Source organism: Coenobita brevimanus, chromosome 82 (assembly GCF_032717465.1).
Source record: "Coenobita brevimanus isolate Jiangsu-jjx chromosome 82, ASM3271746v2, whole genome shotgun sequence".
Lineage (NCBI taxonomy): Eukaryota > Metazoa > Arthropoda > Malacostraca > Decapoda > Coenobitidae > Coenobita > Coenobita brevimanus.
The window spans coordinates 19,952,704-19,972,313 of record NC_137035.1 but is presented as its reverse complement, the minus strand read 5'-3'; the positions used below and the strand labels follow the sequence as shown (position 1 = coordinate 19,972,313).

Genomic DNA, 19,610 nt, shown 5'->3' with positions numbered 1-19,610 from the left:
CGTGGACGACTGTTTACCACCGCTATTGGCCACGATCCGGACAAGCTGGCGGGACAAGTGACCAATGGGAGTCAAGGCAGGAGTAGGTGACCAGTCAGAGTGGCGGACCGGTGTTAAGCCCCGCCTCCCAGCTGGCTCGTAGCCCCGCCCAGGTCCTCCCCCAGCCCCGCCCACGTGATAAGTCAGCCCCAGCCGGCAAGCAGGGAGAGGAAAGAAGTGAGTACCGACAACACTACTCAGTCCTAACTTGACCTTTCCTCACCTTGCAATAGACCCAAAACAGTGCAACCATTAACCGGTGCAGCGGCAGAACAGTTCGGTCAAAATGATGTCAAAATTGTACGTTGGGAACTTGCCGACAGACGTGAACGAAGGGACATTACGGCAATTATTCTCCGAGCAGGGAGTGAACGCTACTAATGTGCTTGTCAAACGTGGGGGTTACGCTTTCGTCGACTGCCAGGACCAGTCAGGGATCGACAGGGCCATCCAGGAGCTGAACGGTATGTAGGAGTAGCTGTAGACCCTTGCCTGTGTGTTAGAATCTGCGAAAGACTCGTACCGTCAGCGTGAGCCAAGAGAATAGACCCGGGGAGGGGGTAACAGCGGGCCGATTCCAATATGGCCTCCTCCTAAAGGGGCGGGCCTCCAGTGTAAACATTGCGGATATCTCTGATTTTAGGATATTTTGAGGTGTTCCAGACGTGCATGAGTGTTCAGTGATTGTGTAGAGGTAGTGTTGTGGCAGAACATGCTGCTGTAGGCTTGGCAAGCGGGAAAATACGAGCCGAGACGTTAGGCCTACCGGGCGGCTGTGCGCGGAGGCGTGCGTTCGAGTGGAAATTAAACTTTGCTTTTTAGTCTTGATATAGGTAGTTTTGAAAGTTCACTGATTGCCAGGTAATGTATAATAATGACCTTATTGGCTCTGTATAGGTAGCACAATAGCGCGAGGCATATTGAAGGCAGTAGGAGCGATTTTAGAGGAGTAGCCAGTAGGGCGTAACCCACCCGCGCATGACAGCCGCAAGCAGGCAGGCCTAGACCCACCGGCTTTCCTCACTGCGTGGAGCCGGCGTGGGCCTACCAACTCCGTGAACTGTATTGCTTCTCATGTATATTTCCCTATTTTTCCATCTAGCATGGCTTTATACAGTTTTACATGATATTGCAAGCACAGAGCAGTCAGATGTGTAGCAGCTGTCGGGATAATGTTGACAAGTAGTTACATAAGGCGAGGAAAAGTATGCCTATTGATTTGGGTTTGTACAAATGTGGTCGTTGCGGTGTAGGCCTAATTAGTACCCAAGCTTCGCCTAAATAGTAAATTATATAGGAAGTGAACCTTTTTTCCTTTCCTTTCTTCTGTACATCCTGCCGTGGTGGGTAGGCTGGTGGCGGGGAGGAATCAATAGTAGAATTGATCGCCTCCGTGAATGGTAATTACAGTAGGCTGGCGTGCCCATCCGCAGCATCCCTGGCCTCCAGTTGTGGCACCAGTCCGGGCTAGGCCAGGAGGGTAGGGGGCTAGGGAGGAATGAACTGTGGAGCCGGCAAGAGTGCTAGGCCTAAAAGTGCACCACGTGATAAGGCGCCGGGCTGGCCTGGGTGATCGGGAGGGTTGGTAGCACTGACGCCCTCACTCTATGCCTACCTCCTCCTCCTCCTCCTCCTCCTCCTCCAACACTACCGCAACTGTTTATACCGTTACTGAGGGTACCCAGAACCTCCATCAGTATCCCTGCAAAATCTACCCAAGATATTTGCTGCTTCTTGTATCGTTTGCCCTACCACGGATCACAGCTGCCAGCCATATCATTAGTCTTATTATTGCTGTAGTCTGGTATCCTGGCGCTGCTTCTACCTTTACAACTCAGGTGTGGACTTCTGATACTACTGATTGCCCCATGTACTACTGAAGATAATCCACTACAGCCACTTTCATCAGTACTGCAGTAGATGCCTGTATTCAGTCCTATAATTGCAGCAGTACAACTACCTTCGCATGTCACCATTGTCTGCCATAAACATAGCCTGGCTGATGAGAGATGGGACTATTATTATTGCATCTGCCAACACCCTTCCTATTGCATCTTTCCCTTCACACCTAATACCACCACTGTTGTCATTTCCAACATTAATGGTTCAAGGAGAGGAAACAAACTCCCTTACGCTAATTCGTCCACTAGTTCCATATTTTACATTACTGGGCTTACCATAATGCTTGTGTCATACTCATTCTAAACATTTCCACAACACATCCAAAGTACGTCTCATCACTGTAGCTCATATATCATTCCTTAGCCATCACTGCAGGTGCAAATACCAATTGGGGAAGCAATAATTTCATCACAGAGATAGTTATTCTTGATTGTACCCTATTATTTCCATCAACACCAAACTCATTACTACCCCAACACACATTCGAGGAAGCACTAACTTTGGCAAGGGCAATTGGGCTTCATGTTACTCCTTCACATTGCCTCACAAGCCATTCATCTCAGACATCTACTATTAATATACAGCTTATAATCTCCCCAGCACTATCAGAGAGCTAAAATCATGCTGCATTATTTACAGTAGCTTTGGTGATTGTTTTAAGGCATTGTCATTTAATACCACCTCTTACACCCTTTCTGTGGTTGTTGATGCTGTTATTGTCTGTTATTTTGCTAGTTTCATCTTGTTATTCACTTGTTACTCTCAGGTCATTACAGCTGCCACATGTGTACAGTAATGGGTGTACATTTGTGACAAGATTGGAATGCATTTATGTACTGTTTGGCCACATCTGCTTTGACATTTACACCTCCCAGCTCTGCAAACCACAACCACCTCTAATGACTTAATTGGCCCGACATTTACCACTTACCACAATCACATACACCACCATCACCACCCCTCCCATCACCACCACCATCAGTACTATCGTCACCACCTACCATTTACCATCCCTCCCATCACCACCACCATCAGTGTCATCATCATCACACCACCATCATCAGTGTCATCATCACCACCATCATTCCCATCACCACCACCCATTTACCACCCCTCCCATCACCACTACCACCATCAGTGTCATGATCACCACCACCATCATTCCCATCACCACCACCCATTTAACACCCCTCCCATCACCACCACCATTCCTGTCACCACCATCCATTTACCACCCCTCCTATCAACACCACCATCAGTGTCATCACCACCACCACCACCCATTTACCACCCCTCCCATCACCACCACCACCATCCGTACCATCATCACCACCACCATTCCCATCACCACCACCCATTTACCATCCCTCCCATTACCACCACCATCAGTACCATCACCATCACCACCCTCACCACCACTCATCACACTTCTCACCACATCAGATCATCTTTTGTTTCACCATCTCATCTGTCACCATTACCATACACAAAACAGCCTCTTACTACATCTACCATCACTACCATGAATACAGTCAGCCTTTACCCCCATAAGGACTACCATCGTCACTCTTCCTCAGTCACAGTAAACCACCATCCTCTCTTCTTAGCTACCATTAGCACTACCATCCTCAACCTCAACTACCATACATCATCAGAACCATCATTCTCTTCTTCAGCTGCCAGTACCACCATTACCATGAAGATACCGTTCTCTCTTCTAAACTACCACCATTCTCTATCTCAACTACCACCATCCCCAGCCTCACCTACCACCATCCTCTCTCCACCACAACTACCATCACCATCACCATCTCTCCTTTATCTCAGTTATCACCATTACCATCACCGTCCTTCCCTAATCTCACCTACCATCATTACCATCAACATCATTCATCCTTCATCTCAACTACCACCATTACCATCATCAACCATCCTCATCTCAACGACAACCATTACCACCAACATCACCATCTTTCCTTCATCTCATTTACCACCATAACCATCAACATCACATTCCTCTCCTTCACCTACCACCACTACCACAAGCACCACCATCCTCTCTCCACCTCATCTACCACCACCACCATCTCAGTTTCCCCCTCTACCACACACCACCATCCTCTCCACCTCATCTACCAACACTATCATCCACTACCCCAATTACCTCCTCCACCATACACTACCATACACATCACCATCCTCTCCACCTCATCTACCAACACTACCATCCACTACCCCAGTTACCTCTACCATACACACCACCATCCTCCACCACAACTACCACAATGTCAGCCACATCCTCTTCCCTCAGCTGTAGTCATTACCATACACATCATAGAACCACAATCACTTCCTCTCTATACAAGTCACCGCCATAACTACACAGCCTCTCCGCTTCATGTTGGTCTGACTGCCATTGTCTAGGGAAATACCATACATGTTAAAGAGACAGTGACTGCTGTGAATTCTCAGCTTAGAATAGAGGTGCTGTGACATGCTAAGCCAAGGGGTAGGGGTGTGAAAAACTATGTTCATGCTAGTCAGTGGATGTTACGTTGTTAAGTACAGGAACAATTTTTATCAACTGCTCACTCTTTGCCCTAACGCTTAATACCAACTACTATCATCCAGCCAGCACTTTACATCTCTGAATAAATATAGTTTAACAAATACTCTTATTCTGAGCACATTGTTATTCATTCTTTCTTTGAGTAAAAAATGTTTAATCCTCCTGCTCTTCTGATTCAACATTTTATTCAAACCATTTCATTTGACAGACACTTGTAACCATCCCTTGTCTTTCTATAAACATGAATTTAGAAAGAAAGGGAGTTATTTCAAATTGTCCCCCCCAAAAAATTGTTTATGAAAATTATTAGGAGGATGACATGTAAATATTTTGTTGACAGGAGCTGCTAATGACTGTGTTCAGAGTAAAAGTATTTGATAAAGTGTTTTGCTCTGAGGGAGTAAAGAATGTTAACTCATGGTTCAGAGGAAGAGTGATTGATACAGAATGTTCCCTCATAAGAAATTTTTGTTATAAAATTGTTGTTGATTAATAGTGGTTGATAAAAGGCTGATATTAGAAGAAGGAGACACAGAAAGATTGCCAAACAGTATTGAACTGTAATAGCATTATGCATTCACAACTAAATATTATTAAATTCAGAAAAGAATCCTTAGTACAACATGGACAATGTGCAGATAACCATGCATAGTGTTTATTCCTAAAAGTATACTTCTGAACTAATTTGTTATGCTATGGTAGTTAAAAGTAATGACATTTCTATCCCTCTGCTGTATGGATTTTTGTGACAAGATGAAAATTAAAAATGATACACAAGTCAATGATGGTTTGTTGATGCAGTTGTTGAATTGCTGGGTGGTTTGTCAACAAAGTTAATGCAATTCAGACACATAACCATCAACAGTTGTCTCACAGTATTGTCATTACCTTAGGCTTTAATTACTGCAGTTTATTGTATCAGTGTTTGCTCTTATTTTTATTCATGAGCTGTCTGCCAAATATCCAAAATTAATTTCTTAGTTGAGTGATAAGGTTATTTGCTGTTAATACCCAGCCATGCGTTAAATGCAGTCTTCTAATTATTTTGGTACTGTTCTATATTCTTCCTGGCTTCATTATTAGTGAGAAGAAACTAATTGCATTGCTGTATAATTTGCTCTGGCTGGTACTTTCCAAAACATATAAGCAGTGTTTTATAGGAAAGGAATTTTGTTGTTGTAAGAAGTACTGTGTTGTCATCTGTTATATATTGTTAGTTTTCATGCATTCAGTAATCATGTCTTGCATTTACTTCTCTATTCTAATCACATAATTTTACCAGAATAATATATCTCAATTTCTAATCACTTAATTTTACCAGAATAATGTATCTAAATTTACTGGCTTCAGTTCTTCATATTCTTGCATTGTTTCTCACTTTTCCTTCATTCTTCTCTCCCCATTTTTCATACTTCATATTCCTGTTTTCTGCATCACATTTTTCAATCATCCTACTGTCCCCATTTGTCCCACTACCACTGTTTCCTTTGCCATGATCTGGATAAAGAAAATTGCCCAATATAGATTAATTCACTCTGCTCCTACAACATAACATGATTTAGAGAGCTTAATATCAATACTGTACATTGGCCCTGCAGATGTATGCCTGAACCTCATTTAAAATCTCTCATATCAGAGTAGCCGGATACTTTTGAGATTTCCCAAAAATACCAGGTTGAGTGAAAACTTTTAGCATGCAGTTTGCTAAAATTCACACCTTTCACAATGGCAGAAGTGAAGTTTGCAGAAAGTTATTACAGTTCCAGAGAAGAGTTACTCACTTTTGACATAATTCTTGCTGGTGCCTCACTCTCTTAAATAGAAAAGTGTGGCAGTGGGCAGCAGAATAACATCTTTAAGTCCGCATAACCATCCTTCAGGGCTTAACTGGGTAGCTTTTAATCTGTTTAAGGGGGGGTGCTTCTCTGAGCTGGATTAAAATAATTTTCTGTCAGTTCTAAAGTATTTCTTTAGGAGTACATGAAGAATCTTGGGTCACTATGTGTGTGGAAAATATATTTATGGGAGATGTAGGGATTATTGCATGGGGTTTTTATCATCTCACATCATGAATGACTGGCTTGAGGTGAATAGAATCAACAATGTACTTTGAGTGTGCCCACTGAATGGTCCACATCATGGGTGGTGATGAGTCAATGTATACATACTGTAGTTATTTCAGTTTCCATAATTCTAAATTTAATTAAATCAGTTTATAATGGAATTAAATGGCAGGAATAAAATCATAACAACCCTCTTGCAGTAGCTGGAGAACTCTCAAAATTTGTTTTACCATCAACCAAAAGGTATTATCATCAGGGAGTCCAGTGTAGGATTATGCATATATAATATATTTAAAAAACCAATAGTCCAAGAGTCTTGTGTGTGAAATATGGAAGTTCAGTGCATGCTCCTGATCTGAAATCCTGTTACAGAACAGTCTTGAAAATTTGTCATGGCTGCTGTTGCACTGGCCTGCAACAGGTTAAGTGTGTATCACAAATTTATCCCCATTTTTATCCCTAAAGTTTTCTCTATATTGTATCACAAAGGTATCCCCATAGTTTGTCATTATAGTGTTTGAAAGTACACAGTGTTGCTTTGTGTTACGCCTAGTGCCTCTGGGTTTGCATCAGCTGAATGGAATAATGTTGCATCAGCCACAAGACAGTCTTTGCAGTACCTCAGATGTTGCAAAGGTTATGCTGTATTTGCCACCAATTGTATAGTTGTTTGGTGCTACACAACTCTTGGCCTTGTTCGGAATCACTTATCACATGTATGTTGTTGATCATGAACACCAGTCTGTCTGACTGAGCAGACCCATCAGCCATGGGCAAGGAACGCCCCATGCAGTGAACCAGTGTTCCTTTATGGCTGGCAGTGCCTTGCATCAGTGAGGCGTGGGGAATAGTGTGGAGGTTTGGTTCCTGGGTGGACGCCACATTGCAACTTTCCACACAGTTATCAGGGACACCATAGCAGGTGCCACTTCACTCTGTAATTGATTATATGGTTACCACCCAGCGTTGTAAATGGTTTCCTTGGTTGCAGGAAACCATTAGGTTTGTCACTCACTGTAGAGCCCTCTGAAGTAGAAAGAAGAGTAATAAAAAAATAACAGAAAGGAAAGGGAGGTGTAGGAAGAGAGGAGATCAGACACAGAATGAGAAAGGGGAAGGAAGAAAGAGGCAGCACTACATCTAGTGAGTGGATGATGGTCACCACCACCTACCACCTTCACGTGCTTGTAATTGCTAAAAACACTCAAGTAAAAAATAAAAACACTTGTAACGACAGCGGAAGAATATATTACACCACATGAGGCAGGTACAGAAATTACAAAGGAGATGAGAAAGAACTACACCTGTCCCTATGTCAACAACTTGTGGTGGTATTTATGTTGGTTCTTGTTTACCATGGGCATGAGTAGTGGCCTGGCAAGTTAGTTGTTGTTGTTGTGTACACCACAGATCCATTACATCATCACCATCCATCATCAGTTGGCAGTGGAATGGCTACCTTGGGGGAAGGAGGGGCAGGGGGCTTATATTATTCCCCATGTAGTTCCATAAATATCATCAGAATATATAGTATAATATTGTAAATCTACACATGCATCCCATCATTCAGGGACAGTACACCAAATTATAAAGGGGAAAAAAGAAAAAAAAAGCTTGTACACAACATAGCCGAGTTCCACTTCTGGAAAAAAAAGAAAAAAAAAAAAGCCTCTTGCGGTATACACCATTTCTTTTATTAGATATTCAATGCACTTTATGCCATATCTGTGAAATCATTGCCCATGTTTGCAAACTTACTAGCTCTCTCTCTCTCTATATATATATAAAAGGATATAGTCTGTTTCTCATTGTGATTTGTGGTTTCTTGGCTTCCGTATTTACTTGTGCCCTCAATGTTGCAGACGTGCTTCTTGGCGAAAAAAAATAGTTGTGAATGTCCAATAAAAAAAATAAAAAAAAAATTACAGGAAAATACAGTAGTGAATTTCTTCTGTTGAAATGGAATAATACCGTCTTGAATTTCGTGGTGAGACAAAAATTGAAATCAACAATGAATTTCCTAAGTTGAAACAATAACAGCAGTCAAGTTGTTGGGCTGGAACAGAGGAATATCGTGATTTTTTTGTTGAAACAGAAATATACAGCAGTGATTTTTTTTTTTTTTTTTGGTTGAAACAGAAAAAAACAATAGTGAACTTCTTTTTTAGCAGTAAAATACAGTAGTGAATTACTTGCTGTGGTGCTTAATAATCCAGTTTGTACAGTGTCAGTTGCACGTGTTCAGTGTTTCCCCTCACCACATGGAGGTCTTGAGAGTCTGCGTTAGTTGTTTAGTAGCTCCTGCAGTATCAATTCGTTCTGCAGGTAATATTTTTCTTTTTATTGTTCATACTTACAGTCTATATCAATTTTTCTTGGCACACGATGTTTATGTAGTGGTGGTTTTTGGGCATTTTGCTGCAGTCTCCCGGTTTGCGCTTGTTTGTGATTTATTCCTTTGATATTATAAGAATCTATACCAATATCTCTCTCTGCAGGTAGTGTGTATGCATATGGGACTCATCAAACACTAGGTATAAACTGCACTGCGCTTAAGATGACACTTGTTGGATGCTAATGAGAATTATTTTTGCTTCTAGAATGTTAGGGTAATTGAAAACTTTAATATATTGTACTGTCAGTCTCCAGTTCCCTTCAGTATTGTCCTATATGGTGCAAGACACTGATTAATTGGGGTAATAATTATTGCAGTTTTTATGATTATGAATATTTAATTATACCTTTCTAGAATACAATTAGATCTTTACTGGGGGGATCATATCATTTAGTTTAGGCCATGTTTTATTTTGAGAAAGATTTCAATATCTCTACATTGTGTGTGGATGTGTAAGCCTTTTTTTCTTTTTTCTAATTGTGAAAACAGTACACATAGCATGGAATTGTTATGTGTAAACTTATGGTTAAACGTACAGCGCCCCGTTGATTTTTATTAAATCTCACTGATAAATCCAGACAATTTCATGTGTTTTGCTAAGTGTGTGGTACTCATTGTGAACATCCACACAGAACATTGTTATGCAGTACCTGCCTTAAAAAAAGAATGAAAATAAATAGAAATAAAATAGTGTCTGCGGATAGCAATATTTGGGCAGGACCGGTACTTCCTGTTTCCTGCTTTGGCTGTTTTTATTTTTTGACCATTAACAGTTGTGCGTGTGTAAAATTGAAACTTTAATTGCTCACCGTGATAGCAGTTGCAGTAAAAGGTTATTGTTGCGTAAAGTGAATATATATAAAACTGATGCCGCAGCGCTGTATGTCTGCAACTGTTTTAAATACTGAAATTGTTTTGCAGTATGCTCTTTTCTGTTAATTTTTTCCAGAAGTTTAGATAGATGATTATAGTTTTATTTCAGTTTTAGAATACATTGTTTGGAAGTTGTTGAATATGATAAAGTATAAGGAATGTGACAATTTTTGCAGCTTGAAAAAGGGGTCAGAATGGCTGTTGTTTTAAAGATCATTATTAGAATCAAGAATAAGTGAATGGCAAGTAGTAGTTTGTTGATTTTTTTGATTACTTTTATGTTTCAGTTTGACCATAAAAACAGAAGTGATGGGACTCTTAATATACAGTAGTTGAATTCAGAAATAGGCAGTATTGGCTGTAAATAAAATTGGTAGGACAGTGGTTATGAAAATGTACAGTTTTAGATAAAAGTAAATTTGTTGAGAGGAAATCAATTTTGTACAGTATTAGATAAAAGTAAATTTGTTGACAGGAAATCAATTTTGTACAGTTTTAGATCAAAGTAAATTTGTTGACAGGAAATCAATTTTGTACAGTATTAGATAAAAGTACATTTGTTGACAGGAAATCAATTTTGTTACATGGAGAAAGGATCACAGGGTAGGAAATTTCAAATCAGACAAACTTAAAAGATAGATAGATGTAGACAAACTTATAGCTTTAGGTTATTTCAGTTGCATAGGTATTAAAGGCATCTAGTGACAGAGCGGATACAGTAATTAGTAGGAATTAAAGTGAGAGAGAAATGAACAATTACCTGTAGTATTTAAAGGAGGATGATGGCATGATGCTGACAGTAGGATATTGTAGGAGGGGACACTGTAGACATGTATAAATTTTTTAAGTATAATGACAGCATTTTTGACAAAGTTTATTAATATAGAAGGGTGAAGATATCCCCATTTTATTGAACTTTGTATTGCTGATGAAGTGCAAGGATTAATTAAAGGATTATACCATTTCAGAGTACTATGGTGTTGTTATATTGGTTTCCACAACTTTTATTAACATGAACCGTTTCTTTTTTCCCTATTTTGTAACTGGTAAATGTGAAACCATGAACATCTGTGAATGTGTGAGAATGTGCAGTTTTTTTTTTTTTTTATCCTCATCTTTCCTATTCATCACTTATTTTGTGCAGGTTTATTGATGCAGACATATTTTTGGTAAGATCACAGGAGAGAGTTTTAGGAGAGGAGGTTGTGTGGATCAGATTATTAACCCTGAGACAGTTTGGTAAGAAAGATTGGACTCCTCCTCCCCCCCCCCACACACAAATAAAAGAGAGAGAGAGAGAGAGAGTAAAAAGAAAAAGGAAGAAAGTTCACTATGCTTCCTTCTTGAACTTGAAGAAATCTCATCTGTCAATCTATCTATCCATCTGTCTACCTATAGCCAGACGCAGAAAGCTCATGACAGGGTTAATGAGGATGCCATATTGCTGGTGCTAAAATTATATGGAGTGGGAGGGAGGCTTTTACAGAGAGCAAAAGCCTTCTACAAGTGAAGTGCTTGTGTAAAGGGAAACGAGGGGTTAAGTGATGGCTTTGAAGTGAGGGAAGGTGTGAGAAATGGCTGTCATGTCACTCTGCTTACCCTTAACATGCATGTGGGTGGTGTTATAAGAGATCATATAATATCAGGTTCCAGAGGGAGGTTGGATCAGGATGGTAATATATGCATGGGAAATTGTAACTTTATCTGCCTACTGATTATGTTATACTTGTGGCAGAGAGTGAGGAGCAACTTCAGTATAGTGTAAATAATTTTGATTATGTTTATAGATGGAGGGAGTGAGAGTTGTTGTTGTTAAAGGGAAGGTTATAGTGCTGCAAGAGAGAGTTTGAAGTTATTAATTTTAGGTCATAATGTAGGACATCAAAAGAGAATTATTTGAACCGTCAAGTCAGAAGGAAGAATGAGGAGCAAGAGGAAGTGAAGAATCTTAAAAAGCTGATTATAATAGTAGTAATGGGGAAATATGGAAGTGTGGATGGGAGGGTAGAGAACATTATAAGGAAGAAGAGATATTAGAGAACACTTTAAGAAAGAAGAGTGATTGGCTTATTAACTGTACCCTTTTATTGCTAGAATATAATGCAGGTCATGAAGAAATGCTGTGGCAAGGATGTAGAACTACAGCATTATTCTGTCATTCAGTAACATGAAAGAAATATATATGAAAGGGCCAAAAATATGGGCCAAGTTAAAGCAAAGTCACTATAGTGTTTGGAAAAGGAGGTTGACTTGGAAGTGGAAAAGACATTGAGGGAGTGAGTTCGTTTAATACCTATGTTGTTAAATATGGGTGTGAAAAATTGGACATTAAGAGAGGAAATCTGTCAATAATAAAGTTTCTCAAGAGTAGCACTCAGGGTAGGACTTAATAGATGGGAGAAGCATGTGCAGAAAATACAGTATACAAGTTTGGACATGGGGAAAAAAAAGGAGGGGGAGGTGGAGATGAAAGCTGGTGCTATGGAGTGGATAAAGTGAGACATGGAAGTGGTATGAACATGTGGACAGAATAATAGCGAAGAGTTAGTGACAAGAATGGAGTTTGTCTAGATGAGACAGGACCGGTAAGTGATGTTTTATGCGCAAGACCCAGCCCAGTAAAAAAGAAAGAAAGAAAAAGTTGAATTTATAGGTGAGGTGGGAGTGGAGGGGGAATGACTGAGAAAACCAGGTAGGGTACAGAAAAAAGAGAAAGAAAAAGAAAAACTTTAGTGGGCCTTACAATACACTCATTCACAATTCATGCTCCCGGAATCCTGGCTCCTCACGGTAGGCCTAGGTGGACAGATTTGGCTTGATAATTAAACTCTGAGACAGTAGGAATTGTTTGTATGCTTTGCCAAGGTGTGCATTGTTGGCCACCTATCATTGTTATTGTTAGTATAGTACAGAGACAGTTAATTGACTTTTGTATTTTGAATTCTAAAGCGACCCCCTCAGCAAGCATTGTAATTTTTCCTCCTCAGCGTGCTTTGTAGTTTTCATATACCGTACTTGCATTTGTCATCACTAGCCCTATGGCAATAACTGTAAACCTAGGTGTACAAAGACCCATTTAGGTTTCAGGGCCAGGGCTATACAGTAATATATTTGTAAAGCTTAGGTATTTTCTTTGGTAGGTGTGTAGCGTAGGTGTCATTAGTAGGCTTAATATCCATAAAGCTTAGTCTATGATCTGTTAGGTTAATAGCCCAGTTATATTTACTACAGATATCAGCAGAATTAAGAGGCTGTTCATTTAATAACACAATATGACTCTACAATTTAAGCAGTTCTTACCCCAAATAGGCAATAAATATTGGTTACACGTACCAATAGGTTGTGTGTAGGGGAAGATTTTTATTTTTTTTTAATTATTATTATTTTTTTTAAGATAGCTGTTAAATTTGCTGTATCATCCTTAACAAATTATCGCTTCAGTATAACGCAGTATGTGGAGGCCTAATTTTTTTTTTTTTTTTTTTTTTCACGAACTTAATAGAGTTTGTTCCCTCTGTTTATTTTCTACAATTGACCAACAAATCATTTTCATTTATTAACGCATACCTCGGTTATGTATTTATCCATTTTCCAAGAGGCATCTCTCTCTCTCTCTCTCTCTCTCTCTCTCTCTCTCTCTCTCTCTCAGCCAATTCATTCACAGGTCCGTCTTGGTCTTCCCCCAGTTATTCTTCCTTTGTTTGTCTTTCACCTTTGACTATCTACCTTTGTATCTATCCAGTCAGAATTCATCTACCGGTATCTATCTATCCACCCATTCTCAGTTCATTTATCTATCTGTCCATCTCCATCAGTTCACAGCATCTTCATCCATTCCTAGGCCTTTAATCTATCCATCCATCCCCCTCGTTTTCTTGTCATCGTATTCATCAATTCTCAGAGTTTCCATCTATCCATCCATCTTCAGCCCTTTACAGTGTCTTCATCTATTCTCAGTCGATCCATTCATCAATTTGCTGTCATCCTTTTCATCAATTCTCAGTGTCCAAATATCCATCCATCAACATTACTGCATCGTCTTCATCTGTTCTCAGTCACGCCGTCAATCCATCCATCAAAAACTTCACAGCATCTTCGTCTGTTCCCAGTCATTTCATCTATCCATCAATCTCAATTTCCACTACCTTTATCCATCTGTCCATCCATCTATCCATCCTTCTATCCATCCATCATTTCCATCACCGTTATCGATCTATCTTCGTTGGTTGTCATTAATTTTCGTTCTTTCGTCCTCGTCTTCAAGCATTTAGTCATCTTGTTCATCAATCCTAAATTCTATCCTCTTTCCATCATTCATTTCCATAATTTTGCAGCCACTTTCATCCACTCCCAGGCCTTCCATCCATCCATCCATCCATCCATTCATTCTTCCATCCATCCATCCATTCATTCATTCTTCCATCCATCCATCCATCCATTCATTCATTCATTCATTCTTCCATCCATCCATCCATTCATTCTTCCATCTATCCATCCATCCATTCATTCTTCCATCCATCCATCCATCCATCCATCCATCCATTCTTCTATCCATCCATCCATCCATCCTTCCGTCCCTCCATCCATCCATCCGTCCTTCCATCCATCCATACATTCACTGTTCGTTCATTCAACCACCCATCTGTTTATTTTCCTCCATCCACTTTTTGTATTGTATAAGCTATCCATCCATCCACCCGTCATCCATATTCCTTCTTCCACTTTTCCTTCTATCCATTGTTCATCCACTCCTCCACCTGTCATTCATTTTCCTCCGTCCACATATTCATCTATCCATCATCCATCAAACGTTCAGCCGTTTATCCACGTGTCATCCATTTTCCTGCATTTACGTATCCATCCATCCACCTTTCATCCAGTCCTCCATCCATCTATCCATTCATCCATCCATCCATTTCGTCCTCCCATCAATCCATCCATTCTCATCCATCCATTTTTCCATTTTCATCCACCGTTCATCCATCCATCCGTCTATCCATCCTTATCCAACCATCTATCCATTCATCCACCACTCACCCATCCATCTATCTATCCATTCATCCACCGCCCTTCCATATTCCTGCATCCACCTATCCGTCCATCCACCTGCCATTATCATCAGTCCACTCATCCACCGTTCATCCATCCTTATCCAACCATCTATCCATCCTCATCCATCCATCTATCCACCCATCCACCGCTTATCCATTTTTCTGCATCCACGTACCGGTATCCGTGCATCCACCTGCCGTCAGTATCACATCCAGTCATCCACCGTTCATCCATCCTGATCCGTCCATCTATCCATCCACATCCGTGCTCCTCGTGGTGGATTATCACAAGGTCTATGTGGGTTACGTATCTGCGTTTATGTAAGACTACCGCTACTACCACCGTTGCTATGGTTACACGGAGGAGGTTAGGGGGTAGCAGTTGTGGTGTGTGTGGTAGGGGTAGATGGTTATGGTTGTGTGGTAGGAGGAGATGGTGATGGTTGTGTGGTAGGGGTGGATGGTGATGGTAGTGTGGTAGGGGTGGATGGTGATGGTAGTGTGGTAGGGGTGGATGGTGATGGTTGTGTGGTAGGGGTAGATGGTGATGGTTGTGTGGTAGGGGTGGATGGTGATGGTTGTGTGGTAGGGGTAGATGGTGATGGTTGTGTGGTAGGGGTAGATGGTGATGGTTGTGTGGTAGGAGGAGATGGTGATGGTTGTGTGGCAGAGTGTGGTAGGGGTAGAGGGTGATGATTGTGTGGTAGAGTGTGGTAGGGGTAGATGGTGATGGTTGTGTGGTAGGGGTAGATGGTGATGGTTGTCTGGTAGAGTGTGGTAGGGATAGGTAAATGGTTGTATGATAGCTGTGTGGTAGGGATAGTGATGGTTGTATGGTAGCTGTGTGGTAGGGATATATATAGTGATGGTTGTATGGTAGCTCAGTGGGTAGGGATAGAGAGTGGTGGTTGTATGGTGTAACTAATATATATATATATGTATGTATGTATGGAGTATGCAGTTCAGGGGCGTATCCAGGGCTTGTTAGAAGGGGGAATCCATTGTATTTCTTTTGTTACATTAACTCCCTCCAAAAAATAAATAAACAAAATAATATGCATAACCAAAGTATATATGATTTTGATTTTCAGTCATATATTCTTTTAATAAGGAATTTTCAAATGTGTATCATATTTTTTCATTTAATAATCCTATATACTTGGAGGAAGGTTTTTAAAGGTAATCCTATATACTTGTTGCTCTCTCTCTCTCTCTCTCTCTCTCTCTCTCTCTCTCTCCATAGATAAAATAAAGAGGGATGTGCTTGCTGGATTCCCCCCGTGGGTCCACCACTGCAGTGTTTATATTATGGGAATGGGAGTGATGGTAATGGAAATAATGGCAGTAGTGTGTAGTGAAATTGAGTTTGTGGTGAACCATATGAGCGTGGGTGGTCATTGCGAAGGTCTGGGTGTGAGGTGTTAATTTATAGCACACGACCATCATCATCATTATCTACATCATCATCATCACTATCATCCCTCCTCTGTTTCCTACCCAGATGTGAAGGGAGATTAACGTTACGGCAACTATATCAATACGATTTATTTTCACTTACATGTATTCTTACTAGCGCAGCGAGCGATGCGAGCGAGCGAAGTGGTTTACGTTCGGTTGAGAAATGAGCGGCCTGACACGACCCGGCCCGGCCCGACACGACCCGGCCCGACCGCGATGGTTTACAGAGGCTTATATCTTTTCTGCTATGTGACAGAGAGAAGAGATTATTTCAGCAGGTAGTAGATACATTTAATATATTTAGTTTTTAGCTATATACTTACTGACGAGGCCAAAGAAACCTCCTTGGAATCCAGCTTTCCATGGGGATGTACCGAGGGCTTCCATATGAACACTATTTAAAGCACCATGAAAGTGACACATGCCATGTGTGAGTTTTTTCACTTTCATATGCCGATTGCGTGTGTGTGTGTGTGTGTGTGTGTGTGTGTGTGTGTGTGTGTGTGAGAGAGAGAGAGAGAGAGAGAGAGAGGGAGAGGAGGGGAGAGGGAAATAAAATGAGAAAGTAAATATTTCAGCTCATTCTTCTGTTATTGTTCATCCACCTCACCAGAAATGTTGAAAGTTTACACCAAGTTGAAATTATGATGCTAGGCTTAGACTTATGTACAAACGCTCGCTTGCTCGTCACGCGCTTAAAAAACTCACATTACTGGTATATTTTTACAAGTGTAAATGTAACAAGTTAATGAAAGAAATAAGCAGCTAAGAGCATAGTATATCCTGCCACCTAAACAAGAATCTCTCTCTCTTTCTTTCTCTCTCTCCATAGCACTTCTTTGTGACTAGCATTATAACCTAGTGTCTGGTCCCTTATCTCAGCATTCAAGATGGAGGGATGAGAATTTTTGGCCAAGTTACAGTGAAATGAGTATAGCTGCGTCCAGAGTAATTAGCAGATCATTTAGCCCACGTGTAAGTCATTAACCACTTCACCTCGAGGTCTTTTCTCACCTGGATAAAGTCTTCACAGGTAACCCAGAATGTAATGTAGACAACGTTCTTGGCCTGAAAGGGTTAGTGGAGTTTGTTTGTAGCCCCTTCACCCCGAGGCGTCTGTCTGTAGATGGATATTGCAATGGCAGCATCATCATCGTCATCATCATCGTCATCCATCCCCTTCTTCTCCATTTTCTTATCATCATCATCGTCATACTTCATCCCCTCATCGTCATCATCATCATCATCATCATCGTCCTCCTCCATATCATCCTTACCCTTCTTCTCTTTCTTCTCCTCGTTCCCTTCCTCCTCCTCCTCTTCATCATCATCATCATCATCATCATCATCATCATCATCATCATTGTCCTCATCGTCATCATCATCATCATATCCTCCTCCTCCTCTTCCTCTTTTTCCTCTTCCTCCCCCTCCTCCTCCTCCTCCTCCTCCTCATCATCATCATCATAATCATCATCATCATCATCATCACCACCACCACTACCTGTTTTTCCACCCCAGGCCAGAACGAGACATAGAATAATAGTATTGTTGGTGATCAGGAATTTAGGAAACCATCCGCCGTGAGATCGATGGTGGAGGGGGGGGGCGCACACCCCTTCCCCGCCCGCTCCCTCGCTGCCGTAGTGTAAGTGTCACAGGCTTCTTAGCGCCGTTTCTTGAGCGATTTATTGGATTTAATCTCGCCAAAAATTCCTGTAGGGGGGAAGTTAATATTCAGGTGCGCTCAGGTGGCATCATTCGACTCAGGTGTGCACTCATCATTAGCGGGTTGGCAGGTAGTATGAGTAACCAGGGTAACGCATAGGTAACTGTGGTAACCTGATAGAGTGGCCTTGTATCCTAGAGTAAGAGAAATACCCGCCACAAGCTCAAAGGCCTGTTACGGCGATGAGACGGCGGCTGAACGTCCCATAGCGGCTGTCTCTACCTTTAGCACTGGACGGCTTTGATAAGTTTAGGCAGAACGATAGGAAAATTTGAGCGTTAATATCATCAGTCATTTTTTCATGATTGGGACTACTCTGTGTTAATGTTTAGTGCTTTTGTGTTCTTGTAGGAGTTGGTGTTTTTTTGTTAGTGTTTTTTTGGTGTGTTTTTTAGTGTTCGTGTTTAGTAGTTTTTATGTTTTTGTATTGTGTTTGTGTTTTATTCCAGGGAACGTTAGACAGTCTTTATTATTATTATTATTATTGATGTTACCGGTATTATTATTATTATTATTATTATTATTATTATTATTATTGATGTTACCGGTATTATTATTATTATTATTATTATTATTGTCATTATTGCCAGTATTATTAATATTATCACCATTACTACCATATATTTTATTTATTTATTTCTATGTATTTATTTATCTTTGCGGGTAGTCATAGTAGTGTGAGTGTTACTATTAAAACTACTGACCGTCCGAAAAACAAAGCCGTGATAAGAAAACCGACTTCCTTATCGCCTTATCTATATGGGTCATATTTGAGTGGCTATGGGACTCCCGCAACTCCTCTCCCTTACCGACTTATTCTGGACACGTCAATACCCCCTTGTGTGTAATTGATGCAGGCAGTGTCGGTATGAGAGAGGTGTAGTAATGTACCGTACTAGAAAATGTGTAGGTGTAACATGGAAAATAATTCGCTGAGGAAAAGGTCTTAAGGAGCCTCCTGTGCCACGTGTTGTTGTTGTTGTTGTTGTTGTTGTTCTTCTTCTTCTTCTTCTTCTTCATCTTCTTCTACTACTACTACTACTACTGCTGCTGCTGCTGCTGCTACTACTACTACTACTACTACTACTACTACTACTACTACCACTGCTACTACTACTACTGCTACTACTACCACTGCTACTACTACTACTACTACTACTACTACTGCTACTACTACTACTACTACTACTACTACTTCTTGGCCAAGTTCATAATCGCGGTAGACTGTAGGCTGGAACTACCTTCCTTAAGCAGTTCATTATCTTCCTTTCGGGGGTTAGGAAGGGAGCTGAGCGACATAACCATTAAGGAATCTCCCTAACACTTTTCCCTAAGCGATTTATGATACCTATTACTCTTTACTCCTAGTCTGTGGCACAAAAATCCATCCTGTATCGCCTTATCCTTAACCTGCCATACCCAAAATAAATCGCTAAGGAAGAGGTGTTAGGGAACGAGAAAACAGGTTATATATCAGTGTCACCACACGAAGGCGGCCCTCTCCAGCCGGATGCCCTGCCCTTCACCCATA

The 19,610-nt window shown here is 40.8% G+C and overlaps 1 protein-coding gene across 1 annotated transcript in view; it reads left to right on the top strand.

Annotated features, from left to right (window-relative positions):
- Positions 1–325: 325 nt before the first annotated feature.
- The window catches only part of Imp (IGF-II mRNA-binding protein), a 275,677-nt gene continuing 256,392 nt past the window's right edge, over positions 326–19,610 (top strand). Inside the window, exon 1 of the mRNA XM_080279976.1 lies at positions 326–503. Coding sequence (XP_080136102.1) covers positions 326–503 — 178 coding nt within the window. The remainder of the gene's footprint in view (positions 504–19,610) is intronic.